This window comes from Rhinichthys klamathensis, unplaced genomic scaffold (genome assembly GCF_029890125.1).
Source record: "Rhinichthys klamathensis goyatoka isolate OS25496 unplaced genomic scaffold, OSU_Roscu_1.1 h1tg000029l_1, whole genome shotgun sequence".
Classification (NCBI taxonomy): Eukaryota; Metazoa; Chordata; class Actinopteri; order Cypriniformes; family Leuciscidae; genus Rhinichthys; species Rhinichthys klamathensis.
The window spans coordinates 5,090,001-5,104,730 of NW_026606579.1; the positions used below are offsets into that span (position 1 = coordinate 5,090,001).

Here is a 14,730-nt window from a genome sequence, read left to right on the forward strand (position 1 = left end):
CTCCTTGCACGCATGGTTGGATCATATCGTGGTCTAAACCAATCAGAGATAGAGATTGGGCGGGTCTTTGCCTCTGATTGGCTGTGGTTCAGATATTCCTGTAGGACTAAAATGCTCCGTGCTGTCTGTGTGATTGAAATAAATTGTGACGTGAGCACCAGAGAATCAGTTACGGCAATCAGCAGCATCAGCTAAATAAACGCAAGAAAACAGACGACGAAGAAACTTTAAAAAATGTAGGCTACTTGAACTAGGTAAAAAATATTGATTTCTCGATTTTAATCGAGTCTCATTTTACGAACCGTTGGGCTATGCTGTTTTCAGTTGATGAATGAATGGAACATTGTAGCGAGCATCCCATCCAATAAATCGCAATAATCTTTGTGCTTTGTTACTATTGATATGAAACAAAGTCTCAGATTTCAAATTAGGTCCATTTTCTTACGAAATTCAAAAACATAAATAGTGTTTTGGCGCTGTGGCGTGAGATCGCTCTGGCTCAGCTCAGCTCAAGAGAAGCAGCAGCGCGAGCGCACATGATCTCCTCTTCCGCCTTAATAATACCAGTTACAGCGCGCAATAAACATGAACGAGCCTCTGAAAGTGTGCTAAAAGATAGAGTACAACTTATCGAAATCCGTATCTTTCACATGGAATCGCTCAATCAGTGTTTCAAACGTGGAAAGACGTCAGTAAAACGCTTGTAAACAATGTAATGTCACATTTACCTCAGAAAAAAACATATCCAGTGACCATAAACTCGTTAGCTAGCTAGAAAAATTAACTCTAGGGAGGAGCATTTTTCCAAATATATGCACCATATTGCATATTCATTATAATTTTTTAATGTTTTTCAATATTTAATGCATTTTGTTTGAAAAAATCTGGCAAGTTTTTATGCAGCCACCATTTAAATGTTTATATTTCATTTAACTTTATTATTATAAAAATAAATAAAAGTGTAATTTAAGTGTTTGTGTACAAATCAGGTAATTTTTACCTTCAGTATTATAGTAGGCTAATGGAGCCTATAGGCTCCATTAAAATTGAAATTGTGGCGTTAAAGGCGACGCGAGACGAGGAAAAATTTTAGTGCACCTAAATAAAAAAGTTAGGCGCACCAGTGCAACCAAGGCAAAAAGTTAGTCTGGAGCCCTGCTGTTTGTGTTTAAAAAATCTTTAGAGGACCTATTATGGCTTTTTACAAAGGTTTGATGATGTTGTTGCTCTACTAGAACAGGTTTTCCTGCTTGAATGTTGATTATTCTCCTCATATTCTCCATTGTTGCGGCTCCTCTCTTCCCAGTCTGTCAGTAACGCTCTGGGGAGTGTTTCCCGTACAGCGCCGTAACTCGCTGCTTCACTACTATAGTACGCTAGCTAGTCACGACTGTTTCCCGAAACCATATTGTCGCAAAGTGGTGTTCAACCATGTTTTTTTTTTAACGTCACGCACGTGGTGGAGTAATAACTTCTTGTAATGAAACTGTTTGAGATCGAATTAATGCTAAATGTTTTTATATAAATTACAGACATGGACAATTTCTCATTTTTCTCTGTTATTTCGCTTTATTTCCAGATTTAATCATAGGCTCGTTCTTATATAGTCAGGGGTGCACATAACTGGTACGCATGCGCGACATAAATCAGAAATGCGTAATGCCACTTGTGTTATTACGCGCCTTTGCATACTTAAAGGGTAACTGTCGCCAAAATGCAACCTAGGGTCTTTTTGTTAATCTACCCGAGGCAAACTTTCATTTAAAAGCATTATTAGAATGGAAACGCCACTTTTAAGTTTGACCGTATTTTCGTTTTCGGTCAAATTGCCTTTTGAATGGGAGAGCTAGGGGTTTTAAAAATAGCGATTTTTGATGCTATCATATACGTGATATGATAGCATCAAAAATCGCTATTTTTAAAACACTAAGAAGGCTCGACACAACATGGAAGTATCACCAGGGGCTCTACACATAAACTCGAGCATTGAGAACATTGTTTGTGTACACAGAGTTCTCTAAAAAGAAAGATAGTGAACAACTCACTGTGTCTGTGTCAGCCAGAACAGTAACACCCGCATTTTGTCAGTCAAAAATAGTCGATCTCCGAATGCGAACTGAACTGACTCTGTATTTTAGTATTGTTTCTTATATGAGGATCCTTTTTCAAATACAAGGTCAATATTGTTTTTCACTTACGACAGAGATCTGATCTGTCGAGATCTGTCGTTACAAACACACAACTCTGCGATGCTGTTTCGCTGGAACGATGGTTTCGGGAAACACCGACTCGTTGAACTGCTGATAACGACGAAACTTGCGACCATTGTTGACTAACGATGCTTTCGGGAAACACACCCCTGTTTAGTTCCTGTCTCTCTGAAGCCCCTCCTCCTGAAAAGTACACTGTGCTCTGATTGGTCGGCTGGATCAGTGTGTTGTGATTGGTCGAGCGCTTCGAGTGTGTTTGGGAAATGTCCCGCCCCTTACCATAACCGCCAGTTTAACACACTACTAACTAACTCAACCAGGCCCCGCCCCTTTATTCTGCGTATGAATTATTTAAACGAGGAATATTGTGACGTGTTCGTTCCCGGAAGAAACTCAAGACTACAATGGAGGCGTTTCAGGAGTTCAGATATAGAGAATAACCCGTTTTCATGCTCAAACAGCAACATTACACTCTAAAGAGAGATGAACATGGGGAAAGCAGAGCTCTTTAAGATCGTCATGATGCTTTCTGAATGATCATGTTTGGTTGCAGCGATAGAGATCCTGTCAGATCCTGTGAAGCGCAGAGCGTTCGACAGCGTGGATCCAACGTTCGACAATGCGGTTCCTTCCAAGGCGGAAGGCAAAGAAAAGTTTTTTGTGGTGTTTGCACCGGTGTTCGAGAGGAACGCAAGGTAAAAAACAAACTAACTGATTCATACGACACATTCAGTGCACAGAAATCACTCCGCCGTGTCTCCTCCAATCAGGTGGTCTCTTAAAAAACACAGCCCGAGTCTGGGGAACATGGACGCTTCTTTTGAAGACGTGGATAATTTCTATTCCTTTTGGTACGTGAATTTAACTAATATATATTGAGCCTAAATGATGTCTAATTCATGTGGAAAATAATCAAACCTTTTCCTTTCATGTCTGAAGGTACAACTTTGACTCGTGGAGGGAATTTTCATATCTAGACGAGGAGGAAAAGGAAAAAGCTGAATGGTAAATTATATTTTGTCTTCATATGCTCTCCACCTTATTCCTGACGAGCTCACTGCGTTTTGAATTATGGGTGGCACTTCCGGTTTGGGGAACCAGGGCTTAAAGTATTCCGGCACCGTGCGGATCTCCGGCGTGCGGCCGTGAGGGAAAAAATGATTATTTTCGCATGCGATTCATTTTTGTCCAGCTAACGTGTTAAAATATTTAAGCAATTAACGCAGCATCCGTTCTTTCTGTCATCCTTTAGCTAGGGTTATGATCACGCTCTTATTCACGCAAATGCTTTAAACCACTCGTGCGTGACAAGACAAAAGAGAACGCGCTTTCAGTGAATGTCCTCCTGACGCACACACACACACACACACGCACGAGACGCACAGAAAGACGCGCGCCAGTGTTGAGTTCTTTCGCGCTTGAACGAACAATAACACACACATTTATGCCAAAATGTCAGTTTTGTCGAGTATCCTCACAAGAACAGTCTTAAATGAGTTAAATAAAATCTTAAATGGAAGTAAATAGTAGTGAGAGAATGAGATCCTGTCAGCAGCGGCAGATCTTAAAGTGACAGGAGCCATTAATTCTGTCGGTCAGTGAAGTTAACCTAAAGAACAGAGAAAATTACTAACTGCCCTCGACTAAAGAACGCTTGTAGCTTTGATAAGGATTAATCTATATTTCATTTAAAATGTATGTACGGACTGTTTTATAACCTTGTTCAATTTCTGTATGGTACAGGTAAATGACATTTATAATGGGTTTAAGTGAGGATTGTTTTAAGTTCATTTAAATTAAAGGTTTTTATATTTTTTTTAAGCCTAATGTTTAAAATTTGGGCGGAAATCATTTTCATCGAGACATCAGTAGATATAATATGAGTGACACTGGCTTTCATTCATAACAAGACGGCATTAAGATACAGCTGTAATAATTGAAAATAACTGGTGCCATTGAAGATAAGTTCATCTGCCCCCCCAAAAAAAAGTTCAGGCTCAGGAATTTTTTTCACTTTAACCCCTGGGGAACTTCCATTCAAAAAGGCTAAAACGAATCATTTCAAATAATTTACAAGTAAAGCTGATCCGTCAATTTTCCTTCATGATTTATTTTCAGACATCATGAGAATAACGTTTTACTTGGTATTTTAACGTGACATGTTAAAACAAGAATATCTACGGCGAGAGCTCTTTTCAGTCGCTGTATCTTTTCCTCGTGATGATTTTTATTTTTTCCTTTGCTATCCGCTGTAAAAGTATGAAAAAGGACAACATATACGGCACATCTGTGGTCTGCAACAAGGTCCAAAAGATTTCCACCCCTAGTTGTTACAGTCGGCTAAAACCATAAAAAAACTTGATTTAAATTGAAATAAAACGAAATACTATGTAATTGTATTTGTATTCCCGCAGTCGAGATGAGAGGAGGTGGATTGAGAAACAGAACCGAGCCTCTCGAGCTCAGAGGAAGAAGGAAGAGATGAACCGGATACGGACTCTTGTTGGTGAGTGTCATCGGGTCAGACACGACAGATCTCGCTGTGAGCGGCTGTGTGAGAGAGTGTGTGTGTGTGTGTTGCAGACACCGCCTACAACTGCGACCCGCGAATCAAGAAATTCAAAGAGGAGGAGAAGGCCAGGAAAGAGTCGGAGAAGAAGGCCAAAGCCGAGGCTAAGAAACGGGAGCAGGAGGAGAAGGAGCGGGTCAGTCCCACTAACACTTCCTGTTTCAAATGACGGATGGGTGTCAACTTTATTTACATTTTTTACTTTGTGATCATTTTAGGCACTTTAATTAGTGTGCTTTGCTGTAGCCGTTACTAACCACACATTTAAGCAAAGTATTTTGCACGTCACTAATTTGTACCTCTTCAGGTTTCAGTTTTATATTATATATATATACACTCACCGGCCACTTTATTAGGTACCCCATGCTAGTAACGGGTTGGACCCCCTTTTGCCTTCAGAACTGCCTCAATTCTTCGTGGCATAGATTCAACAAGGTGCTGGAAGCATTCCTCAGGGAGTTTGGTCCATATTGACATGATGGCATCACACAGTTGCCGCAGATTTGTCGGCTGCACATCCATGATGCGAATCTCCCGTTCCACCACATCCCAAAGATGCTCTATTGGGTTGAGATCTGGTGACTGTGGAGGCCATTTTAGTACAGTGAACTCATTGTCATGTTCAAGAAACCAATTTGAAATGATTAGAGCTTTGTGACATGGTGGAAGTAGCTATCAGAGGATGGGTACATGGTGGCCATAAAGGGATGGACATGGTCAGAAACAATGCTCAGGTAGGCCGTGGCATTTAAACGATGCCCAATTGGCACTAAGGGGCCTAAAGTGTGCCAGGAAAACATCCCCCACACCATTACACCACCACCACCAGCCTGCACAGTGGTAACAAGGCATGATGGTTCCATGTTCTCATTCTGTTTACGCCAAATTCTGACTCTAACATCTGAATGTCTCAACAGAAATCGAGACTCATCAGACCAGGCAACATTTTTCCAGTCTTCAACTGTTCAATTTTGGTGATCTCTTGCAAATTGTAGCCTCTTTTTCCTATTTGTAGTGGAGATGAGTGGTACCCGGTGGAGTCTTCTGCTGTTGTAGCCCATCCGCCTCAAGGTTGTGCGTGTTGTGGCTTCACAAATGCTTTGCTGCATACCTCGGTTGTAACGAGTGGTTATTTCAGTCACTGTTGCCCTTCTATCAGCTCGAACCAGTCTGGCCATTCTCCTCTGACCTCTGGCATCAACAAGGCATTTCCGCCCACAGAACTGCCGCTCACTGGATGTTTTTTCTTTTTCGGACCATTCTCTGTAAACCCTAGAGATGGTTGTGCGTGAAAATCCCAGTAGATTAGCAGTTTCTGAAATACTCAGACCAGCCCTTCTGGCACCAACAATCATGCCACGTTCAAAGTCACTCAAATCAACTTTCTTCCCCATACTGATGCTCGGTTTGAACTGCAGGAGATTGTCTTGACCATGTCTACATGCCTAAATGCACTGAGTTGCCGCCATGTGATTGGCTGCTTAGAAATTAAGTGTTAACGAGCAGTTGGACAGGTGTACCTAATAAAGTGGCCGGTGAGTGTATATATATACTAGGGGTGGAACGGTACACAGAAGTCACGGTTCGGTACGATTTCGGTACAATGGAGGGAAAAGCAAAACAAAAATGCAGAAGGCATTGTATTTTTTAAATAAGTTTTATTAATAAAGGCATAGAACCAGTTTATTTGTAGTGAACTGATAATAGTTTAATATAATTAGTTTATTAATTAAATTAATAAAAAGACAAAAAGACCTTGCAATATGTTTGGTAATTGTACCTGAATTTAAAATTAATTTGCTATATTTCAGATCAATATATTTGTTTTCCTTAATTTTAATTAACATTATCAATTAACAATGTAACATTATTCTCATCTGAATTATAAATAATTGATTTCTGTATAAAATAATACTACCATTAAAAACACATTCGATTTTCTTTTTTAATCAATGTAGAGATTGTAAGATTAGTGCTTTGAGGACAAGAAATGAAAACCAATGCAATATGACGAATGTCCAAAAGATGGGACCCACAGACTGTTTTGAAATGGAGTTGGATAAATATGTTTTGCTTTTAAAACAGTGTGTGTGTGTGATTTTGGTTGGGTGACAGTTGTAGGTTACAGTTTTACAGTGTGAAAAAAGCACAATGTTGTGTTTTATTGCGAGTGTACACAAATATAAGTAAACACTTTGCAGGTTTAATGAACTGTATGAACAAAATGACGGAGTATGTTTTTTATGTTTCCACTGTTCGATCGCGCCCGCGCCCCTCTCTCTCTCTCTCTCTCACACACACACACACACACACACACACACACACACACACACACACACACAGTTCGATCGCGCCCGCGCCTCTATCTCTCTCTCTCGCGCACACACACACACACTCCAGCATTGCAATCTTGACATCCCAGCCTGTTCATTATGTGGTCACACCAAACGCGAATAGAGCGTCAAATTCGCGTCTAGTTCGACGCTAGTCCAAAGCGAATAGGACGTCTAAATTAAGCCAACTTTTGAAGCGAACGTGCGTTCAGAGCTAAGCCGATGGTACAGATTATGTGTCCCTAAAGAACCCGCGTATCTAACAGTAGTTCCGCATTACATTAATTTGCACGTGAGTTTTGTTTATTTTTATACCGTGTATTCTCCGTGTAAATTCGTAAACCGAACCGTGACGCCCGTACCGTTTCGGTTCAATACGAATACATGTACCGTTCCACACCTAATATATATACACACACACACACACACACACGCACATACAAATTTATAAGAAAAAAAGTATCACATGGTTATTGATCAAGTGTAAATACTGTATATATACACACAAACACATATATACACGCATATATATATATGTGTGTGTATATAAATAACACACACATATATATATATAAACTGTATATGTGTTTGTGTGAATATACAGTATTTACATTTGATCAGTAACCATGTGATTTAAAAAAAAAAAAAATTTATAGTTGAATTAAAAATAAATTGAGTAATATTTTTATACTTTATTTTACAGTCTTGTTGTACCTTGTACTTGCCATAGTAGTTACAATAACTAGCTATTGATTAATTTACTAAACCTAACCTGAACTCATGTTAAGCTCCCGGGTAGGTAGTTATATATAATAGTTACTTTACATGACTCAGTACTAGAGCCCGACCGATATGGATTTTTGGGGGCCGATACCGATATTAGGGAGTAAAAAAAGCCCGATACCGATATATCGGCCGATATTATTTATGTGTATATTATAATACAGTAGCAATATTATTTATGTGTATTATAGTACAGTATACCAGTCAAAAGTTTGGACACTTTCCTATTGGTGTGTACAAACCTTTGATGGGTACTATACACAGTAGCTATAAACAGTATAAATATATTTTATAAACACGTTTTGCAATGATCACTCAAATGTGGTGATCAAACACTTGTGTGACACAGATATGTAATGGAGGCAGGGGGAATGATAGAATGAGAATTATACAGCTGAGCTGTAACCAAACTAGTTTGCATTGCATGTTATATTATATTATATTCTAAATACTGTTGCATAATCTTCACTAACGACTTTGTCTTTTAATTTAGTCATAACTTGTATCAATAAATATATAAAAAGTGTCACTGACAAAACCTTATTATCTTCTATTTTTACTCTTAATTCCTCTAATCTCTACCAGTGGAGGAAGAACTCAGTTTTTTTTTACTAAAGTAAAATTAATAATATCATAATGAAAACGTTTTTAATTACATATGTACAGTACTTTTATACTATTTTAAATAATTAGTAACCAAAATGTACTAAACGTGAAACTAGGCTACTCTTAATGCAAAATGGCCCTATATAAAGTGTTATAATTATATACATTTTTGGAATATTGCTTGATGTTGTAACGTAGCGTTAGGCAGAATGAGCTTTAACACGGTGTCTACACCGGACGCGGCCGTTATTGCTCGCGGCGCAACAGCTGTTTACCCGAGACAAAGCAGAATCAGTTTACTGTCGGAGATCGCTCGCGCCACGCATTTTAATCAATGTTTCATCAACCAATTACCTTAATAAATAAGAAGTAGGCCTAAATATAGCAGACAATATAATCAGGACTTCTCAGCTGTGCGCTTGCAATAGTCACAACAAGCTCACACAATACGTGACAGAGACTGGTAGCAGAGAAATCAATTCTGTGACTTACACTGCGCAAATCACAAGTAGGCTACTACCCACCGGATGAAGAAGGGTTGGCTCTCAGTCTCCTCAGGCTACATAAAATATTCGTTTTATTTTATTTTTCGTGTTCGCATTTATGAGGAAAAAAACAATGTTACAGACGCGACAGTTCAGCACTACGGACGTGAGCGCTCTGAAAGCGGCACTAAAATATGCTTTGAAACTTTCACATAGACATCAAACAGAAAGCACATAACCTTTCGTTTCAAAGTGAATTTCGTTTTGTATTAATTGTATCTTAATTTTAATCAATGTTTCATCAACCATTTGCCTGGATTTATTTTATAAGAAGTAAATATAGCAGACGATAGATAATCTCGACACGGAGGCGCCTGCGGGTGAACTGGAGCTCGTCTCATGAACCGAAACTCAGCGTATAGACCTGAGAATTGAAATATATCTATATTGAAATGTCTACTTTTAAACAGAACAATTCAAAACGAAAGACAGACAGACTCATGTAATCGAATGAAATGTGCATTTCTCTCTGGCACGCGTTCACTGAAGATCGCGAGTCAGCATCGTCAACTTCATCTTTGGCTGACACTGACTGAAAACACTTGTTTATTAATAAACAATTAAAATGTCTCCTTGCTATATTTGTTGTATTCATAATCATTACTTTTGCCAGTTCTTGTGACAGCTTTTAGATGCTTTATTGGCAGCGCACCCTTACATGAATCACCGCACCTGCATTTTTTAAAATATTAATTTATCGGCCATTATAAATGCCGATACCGATAGTTAGGAAAATGCCTAAAATCGGCCGATAATATCGGCCCGCCGATATATCGGTCGGGCTCTACTCAGTACTTCACTGTAAGTGCACATACTGTACGATTAATTTCAACTGCAATATTTTTCACTTCCATGAAAATATACTTGTTTGCAATCAGCAACCCTGTCGTCTAAATCATCTTTTATCATTTTTGTTTCAAGTTTGGTTTATTTATATAGCACCATTAAAACAGCAGTTGCTGACCAATGTGCTTTACGACATCGGGTCAAATAAATACAAGCAAAAGCAGTAAACTAATTTCACAAATAAAATCAAACTAGATGGCGAGAGAAAATCAAAATACTAACACAAGTCAAATACCCCAAATATGGAATGTGATTTTTGCTGTAACGCTATCTTTGCCGTTGTGTGTGTGTGTGTGTGTGTGTCTCTGCAGGCGCGTCAGGCCGAGGCGACCGCGGCTCGACTGCTGAAGGAGAAGGAAGAGGAGACGGCTCGACAGGCGGCACAACAGGCCAAGAAAGAGAAGGAGGCGCAGAAGAAGGCCTTCAAGAAAGAGCGGCAGAAGCTCAGGACCACGTGCAAGGCGAGACCCCTTCCCTGCGTTTCCAGGACATCTGCGCAAAACACTTGCGATATTTTGTAAAATATTACTATTGCAAAAGGACGGCGTTTCCATTAACTGATCTTATGCGACTTAAACATATTTTTTTTCCTCTCACGATAATTCATTCCAATGATTATGGCAGCTGATGTTGGTACGGGTTTACATGTTTCCCAGCCCCCGCACTAGCCATTATTATTAGCCGAAGGAGACGTGGGCGTTTTATCCAACCATTAAAGGCAGGGTTTTTCTAAAACACTTTTCCCCAAATTTGTTTAAACTGTCTTTATATACCAATATATATCTAAAATGTAAGTACTCTGAAAAGGAGAGTGTCTGTGGTCCTCTCAGGGCTGCAATAAACACAGCTACTCTTTCCATTCGGAACGAATGAATTGATTGGCTGGGCGCCTGTCACTCCCCCTCGCTACCATGGCAACCCCCCCCCGCTGCTACAGGAGCCGCCCACACGCGCGCACCCGGTTGACTTGCTCATTTCGAAAGAGGAGGCTCTCATCGTGGAAGCTCTTACGTGTCACTACATGCACTGCGCTCCTCTCCGCCCGGCGCTGGTGAACGCGTCCTCCAGCTCCTGTTGAGTTTGATTCGGTAACGAGCGAGTCAACCGGGTGCGCGTGTGGGCGGCTCCTGTAGAAGCAGGGGGGTTGCCATGGTAGCGAGGGAGAGTGACACATACCTGTCAAGTATCCCGTTTTGGCCGGTAAAAGTTTCGTATTTTACCCTTCTTTCCCGCCGTCCTCCCGTATTAGGATTTTCCCGTAAATCTCCCGTATTTTAACCTGCGTTATTGAAAAATAATAATACCCCGGGCGGAGTAAAAAAAAAAAAAAAAAAAAACGTTCCCAATCTGAGCTCTGTCACTAGCCTCGCGATAACTACAGGTACTGTAGGTGGCAGTTGTCGCGAGGTTAGTGTGTGAGGTCAGATGATGAGTGACAATGTGGGGGAAACAAAAAACAAACAAAAACAGAGTCAGATGATGGACGCTATGACAGAGCAAGGCTCCTGCCAAAAAAACAAAACCCTCATGTACTAAATACCGCGATCAATGGGATAGCGAATTTACTTTTCTGAAGACGAGCAGGGTGGGGGACAGTCACGCGTTTTGTAAGTTTTAGTAACTGCGACTTTAGCATCTCACACGGGGAAGGAATGATGTATGTCAGCACGAGAAAGGGTGTTTAGCATGGTACGAAAGATTGTTACAGAGAATAGGATGACGTTAGACAACAGAACTGTTTGCTCTACTCTCATGTAAAATGAACCACTCTGGCCCAGCCCACAAATACACTCCTTCCAAAACAGTTAATACAAAGTCTGCAACAAATTTGTTCAATAACTCACTAAAAGAGTAAACAAAAGTTATGTGAAATGAAAAGAAAAACTGCAAATGAAAAGAAAAACTGTAAAACAAAAGCAATATGAAATGAAAATAATGTGTGGAATGAAAATAAAATGTAAAGACAAGCAATGTTAAATGAACAGAAAATATGCAAATAAGCCTTTAAATAATGCTCTAAATATATACCCTATATATACAATATATATATAATATATATATGTGTGTGTGTTTTCATTTAGGCTATAACACCTGTCTTAAAATGTAAGGGATACTGTAGCTTGGTTGGAGTGGTGGGACTGCTCACGGTGGGCGCCGGAAAATTTCCCTTATTTTCAAATCCAAAACTTGACAGGTATGGTGACAGTCGCCCAGCCAATCAAGTCATTCGTTCCGAATGGAAAGAGTAGCTGTGTTTATTGCAGCCCTGAGAGGACCACAGACACTCTCCTTTTCAGAGTACTTACATTTTAGATGTGTATTGGTATATAAAGACAGTTTAAACAAATTTGGGGAAAAGTGTTTTAGAAACAAACTGCCTTCCCTGCCTTTAAAGGGATAGTTCGGCCAAAAATGATATTTAAACCATGCATTACTCACCCTCAAGCCGTTCGAGATGCATATGTCAATCTTGTTTCAGACGAACACATTTTCAGTTATTTTAGAAAATGTCTTAGACCCTTCAGTGGATATAATGTGAAGCAATGGGGTCCACCTCCTTCAAGTCCCAAAATGTGCATATATCCTTCACAGAAGTAATCCATCCGGCTCCGGGGGGATAAACGAAGGCCTTATGAGGGTAATCCGTGCGGTTTTGTCGTAAAAATATACATATTTAAAACTTTATAAATAAAAATATCTGACTTCCTGCAACGATCGACGCGCGTCCACGGGTGATGGAAGTCGGCGTACGAGGTAGGACGTAGCGTCGTGACGTAGAACGAACGCGCCCGCGCAGCCAGAGAGCAGAGGAAAACATAACCCGTGAACGTGCGTCGATCGTTGCCGGAAGTCAGATATTTTCATTTATAAAGTTTTAAATATGTATATTTTTACGACAAAACCGCACGGATTACCCTCATAAGGCCTTCGTTTATCCCCCTGGAGCCGGATGGATTACTTCTGTGAAGGATATATGCACATTTTGGGACTTGAAGGAGGTGGACCCCATTGCTTCACATTATATCCACTGAAGGGTCTAAGACATTTTCTAAAATAACTGAAAATGTGTTCGTCTGAAACAAGATTGACATATGCATCTCGAACGGCTTGAGGGTGAGTAATGCATGGTTTAAATATCATTTTTGGCCGAACTATCCCTTTAATGGTAAGGAAAGACCCTTATACTGGGAGCGGCACATGTGAGGTGTTTCTCCCTCGTATCCGCTTCAAGCTCTTGATTGTGGCATTTCTTTGAGGTTTAGAATCCAGTATTCCCGTAATACTTTTGTCTTTTATGAGTTTAATGTCTCGTCTTCTGTCCATACGCACCGCTCCGTCGACGTCAGGTGACTGTAAACGCGCGAAAAACTGTTTTCATTGCAGTTTTGCGAAATACTCCTTTTTCGAATTGCCTGAAAAACCACATCTTGCGAGCGTAGACTTTTTTTTGCCATTATATGGGAGTTTTTGTGAAAATGACGTGTTTCCATCGGGCGTATTTCAATTTGCGCAATTTAGATTAGATTAGCCTTTATTTGTCTCACAAGTGAGAAATTTCAACATTACAGCAGAAAGTGGATAGCATGAAATAAAGTAAAATGATAAATGACATTATCATAATACTAACAATATCAAAATTCAAAATAAAACTAAATTCAAAATATAGTGCTTTTCCTTTAGACTTAAAACCGATAAAAACAATTTGAAGGGTAATGGAAACGCGGCTACTGACATTCAGCTCTCTCTCTGTCTCTCTCTCTCTCTCTGTTTCTCTCAGACACAAAACTACTTCACAGAAAATGAAGCCGACAGCGTCAGGATGATGGAGGAAGTGGAGAAACTGTGCGACCGGTTAGAACTGACCAGGTGAAGGAGTCGTGTTGTGAAAACACTGGAAAGCCTTTAAACATAATGTCATTTAACACCTTTTATTATCAAAGTGTTATCGAAATGTAGGAGAATAATTGTTATTTTGGTGTGATTTGTAGTTTGCAGAGTCTGAATGAAGCTTTGTCCTCTGGGAATAAAGAACAGAGTAAAGCAGCTCTGGAGAAACAGGTCGGTTTACTTCATTCATGTTTTTGTTCTCCGCAATTAATCTGTGCGTATTAGGGGTGTAACGATACACAAAATTGACGGTTCGGTTTTCCCACGGTTTTGACGTCTCGGTTCGGTTCGGTTTAGAAAGCTAAAATTGCTTCTTCTTTTTTTTTTTTTTTTACAGTGGTTTAACGAAAAAAATGGTCTTTCTTTAAATTAATTCAATTACAATTAAACGTTTCACAAGGATTAAAAAAAAATCTGCTAAATCTGTAAACTATATAGGGAGCCGCACATTACTATAACATTAAAGGTTGTAGCCTAGACTTTTAACCTAAATTCAGATGCTATTTATTTTTTAGATATAATAATCAACACACAACACATTGTATGAAAACATGTAAACTGAACATAAGGCAGTTTTTGCATTAACTTGTGTTTTTACTCTAATTTGTTATTGAAATATAATACTTTACACAGTTTTCATTTTCATGAAAGATATTTTAAACATACATTAAATAATCAAGATATCATTAACAGGTTAAGTAAAATATAATATAAAGGCTAACATGGTGCATTTATTTAGTGCAAGAGTTCATTTATAGGAACCAAAGTTGTGGACACTGAATCACTTGCCTGTTGAGGTAAATATAATGCTAGTGACAAGCTATGCTGTTTTATTGACGTCTTTCCGCTGCTGAAACACTGATTCAGCGATTACACGAGTTATGATGCCTTTCAGTAAGTATACTGCATCTTTCAACATACCTTCAGGTGTCCATTCTGTAACTGAGGAA

General features: G+C 39.4%; 1 protein-coding gene across 1 annotated transcript in view; it reads left to right on the forward strand.

The window, feature by feature from the left end:
* Nucleotides 1-14,730, forward strand: part of dnajc2 (DnaJ (Hsp40) homolog, subfamily C, member 2) — a 22,098-nt gene that overhangs the window by 3,799 nt on the left and 3,569 nt on the right. The window contains exons 5-12 of the mRNA XM_056245364.1: nt 2,764-2,905; nt 2,981-3,061; nt 3,150-3,215; nt 4,625-4,716; nt 4,794-4,915; nt 10,204-10,353; nt 13,671-13,759; nt 13,882-13,951. Coding sequence (XP_056101339.1) covers nt 2,764-2,905; nt 2,981-3,061; nt 3,150-3,215; nt 4,625-4,716; nt 4,794-4,915; nt 10,204-10,353; nt 13,671-13,759; nt 13,882-13,951 — 812 coding nt within the window. The remainder of the gene's footprint in view (nt 1-2,763; nt 2,906-2,980; nt 3,062-3,149; nt 3,216-4,624; nt 4,717-4,793; nt 4,916-10,203; nt 10,354-13,670; nt 13,760-13,881; nt 13,952-14,730) is intronic.